The following is a 2,980-nucleotide window of genomic DNA, read 5'->3' as shown; positions in this document are numbered from 1 at the left end:
CCCCCCCCGCCGGGCACCCAGCCTTGGAGGGCCACGTGCGCCTCTTGCCTCCCGGGAGCTCTGGGCTTTACACGTCACGCATTCAGTCATCCATTCATTCACTCCCCTAACCATGTGCTTCTCCATAAAACCGCCACCAGGAATGAGGAACACCGTGAACAGACAGGGTCCCTGCCTTGAATCACTCACAGGCGGGAAGAGAGATAAGCAAAGGACTCGAGTCTTACTGGTACCACTCATAGGTAGTACAAGGGCCCAGGAGCACCGGAAAGGGGCTTTGAACCCGCGGAGTGCGGCAGCCAGGATGGGAGAACTTGGCAGAAGTAAGCAGGGGCAGTGAGGTGAGGTTTTCCAGAGGTTAATGGGTTCCCTGATGCCCATGCCCATGTGTGTTTTTAAAAAAGAAGTGGGGAGGGGAGGGGAGAGACAAGTTGTGGCATTCGGGGAACTCCTGAGTCTGGGAATGACACGTGGTTCTGTATTACGGGAACAAAAAGTGGAGGCGGTGGGACTGTGGTGGTGCAACGTGAGGTAGAGAAGACAGGTAGCAGATCAGACACCCAAGGCTGAAAGCTGTATGCTTCGTCCTGTAGGCGGTGAGGGGCAGGGGTGGGGTTAGAGCCCTGAGTGACGGGATGAGATGATCGCTGTTCTCGGGGATGCCGGCATGCCTCAGGGTCCCATCTGCTCAGCTTAAGGTGCCTGCATCGCTCTGGTCTCAGTGAACCCGGGAATGCTGTGGTGTCACTTGAACTCCTTGGGGGCTTCAGAGCCGGTTCCAACCCTCTGTGAGGGGTGAGCATGGTGTCCTGGAGTGGACGCAAGGGCCGGGGTGTAAGAGCCGAACACCTTGGAGCGGTTCCGGGCCGTCCTCCGCGAGGGGCACGGGCTGAAGCGTGGAGCGGCTCTGGGGAACGGCCACCGCCTCTGTCCGCTCTGCCCATCTGTTTCTCGTCTTTCTGCTCCCTGCTGTGGAGATGCCACAGCTGTGTCTGGGCTGACCGGAAGGCCCGTGTCGGAGATTTGGAGGGTCGGTGTGATGAAAAAAGTCTGGTTGATCTGGTTGATGGTACTTCATGGTAGTATCAGACAAAAAAGAAAATTAAACAGACCCAACAGACCCAGGAAGTCTTTGGGCGTCCCTGGTGGCTCAGACAGTAAAGAACCCACCTACAGTGCAGGAGATCTGGGTTCCACCCTTGGGTTGGGAAGATCCCCTGAAGTGAATGGCAACCCACTCCAGTATTCTTGCCTGGAGAATCCCATGCACAGAGGAGCCTGGTGGGCTACAGTCCCTGGGGTCGCAGAGTAGGACAAGACCAAGTGTCTAACACTAATACGTCTTTGAAAACCACAGACAAAGGTACCATTTGTAGAATGCTTGTCTATGTCTGAGCAACTTCAAACACATTCATTCTTTTGGATCACACAGATCTCTGTGCTCCACCCCGACTGCAGGCAACTGAAACAGTCAAGAAATAAAGTGGGGTCATCAGACTCAGCAAATAAAAATACAAATTGTAAAATATATATATATATATATATATATTTCTGCTGTGATAGAAAGAAGCATAGGGTGGGATTTGATGGGAGCCCACAGGAAAGACACCCCCTTTAAGCCGGCAAGGAGCGGAGGGGTTGCCAAGTCGTTTTGTGATGGACAAGTATGAATCAACCAGAAGGAGAAAGTTAAGAGTATTCCCAGTAGAGGAAGAAGGCAATGGCACCCCACTCCAGTACTCTTGCCTGGAAAATCCCATGGACAGAGGAGCCTGGTAGGCTGCAGACCATGGGGTCATGAAGAGTCGGACACGACTGAGCGACTTCACTTTCACTTCTCACTTTCACGCATTGGAGAAGGAAATGGCAACCCACTCCAGTGTTCTTGCCTGGAGAATCCCAGGGACGGGGGAGCCTGGTGGGCTGCCGTCTATGGGGTTACACAGAGTCGGACACGACTGAAGCGACTTAGCAGCAGCAGCAGTAGCCAGTAGAGGAAGCAGTGCATGCAGGGCCAAGAGGTTCAAGACGGAGGGAGGAGGCCAGGCCAGAGGGGGCGAGCGTCCCGCGGCGGCTCAGGCTGCTCCTCTGTCCTCGCCCCTCAGGTGTGGGGGGGAACCTGTGTGCGAAGCTGCTCTGCGCCTGTGACCTGTCAGCGGCCGAGTGCATGGCCTCTGCCTTCTACAACCAAAGCCTCCAGTCGGCAGGCAGACGCGAGTGCCGGGGCGACCGGCCGACCTGCGAGGGCGGCGGGCTTGCGGCTTCCGCCCCGGCCTCCAGCTCCGAGGAGGACAGCGAGGAGTCCTCGCCCCTCACGGAGGGCCTGAGAAGAACCAGAAGGTTCCTGGGGAAGCCGCTGGGTCTCGTGGGGACCAGGCCACCGTACGGCCCGAGATAGACGCCCAGAGGACCTGAGCAGCACACCCTGTGGATCAGCCCCTCCTGCTCCCATAACCCCTCTGGGCCTGTCTCATCCTCCACGTCCTCAGCGGAGGCTCACAGTGCACTCTGTAGACCAGTCCCTCCTGCTCCCGTGATCTCTGGGCCCGTCTCATCTTACCCGTCCTCAGCGGGCCCTCACCCCACTGCTCACAGTGCAGGGAGACCCTTGCACACACACACTGGGACCTGTTTGTCAGTTCACGTGCGAGTGTGCCTTTGGAAAAGGCAGACAAGGGGTGGTTCGATGCTTCCTGGAGTGCACTGTGGACGCTCAATAAATATTCCAAACGTTTCTTTGTTTTAATCTTTTTGGCTGTGCCATGTGTCATGCAGGGTCTTAGTTCTTCCCGATCAGGGATTGAACCTGCAGCCCCTGCAATGGAAGTGCTTATTCTTAACCACTGGACTGCCAGGGAAGTTCCGTTTTTTGTTTTGAAGCAATGTTGTGGATACTGACAAATAGATTGCAAGAGTGAGATGAAAGAAGAATGGAGGGTGAAAGAGTATCTCCACTCCCTAATCACTGAAAGGTACTTTT

At 55.6% G+C, this 2,980-nt stretch overlaps 1 protein-coding gene across 1 annotated transcript in view; it reads left to right on the top strand.

Moving 5' to 3' along the window:
• The window catches only part of OC90 (otoconin 90), a 24,574-nt gene extending 21,849 nt beyond the window's left edge, over positions 1-2,725 (top strand). The window contains exon 14 of the mRNA XM_010838588.1: positions 2,106-2,725. Within this exon, the coding sequence (XP_010836890.1) occupies positions 2,106-2,398 (293 nt within the window). The 3' untranslated portion in view covers positions 2,399-2,725. The remainder of the gene's footprint in view (positions 1-2,105) is intronic.
• The last annotated feature ends 255 nt before the right edge of the window (positions 2,726-2,980 follow it).

The sequence above is a fragment of the Bison bison genome, unplaced genomic scaffold (genome assembly GCF_000754665.1).
Source record: "Bison bison bison isolate TAMUID 2011002044 unplaced genomic scaffold, Bison_UMD1.0 scf7180017864098, whole genome shotgun sequence".
NCBI lineage: Eukaryota > Metazoa > Chordata > Mammalia > Artiodactyla > Bovidae > Bison > Bison bison.
Note: the sequence above shows the minus strand (reverse complement) of the source record. Positions and strands in the feature narration are given on the sequence as shown.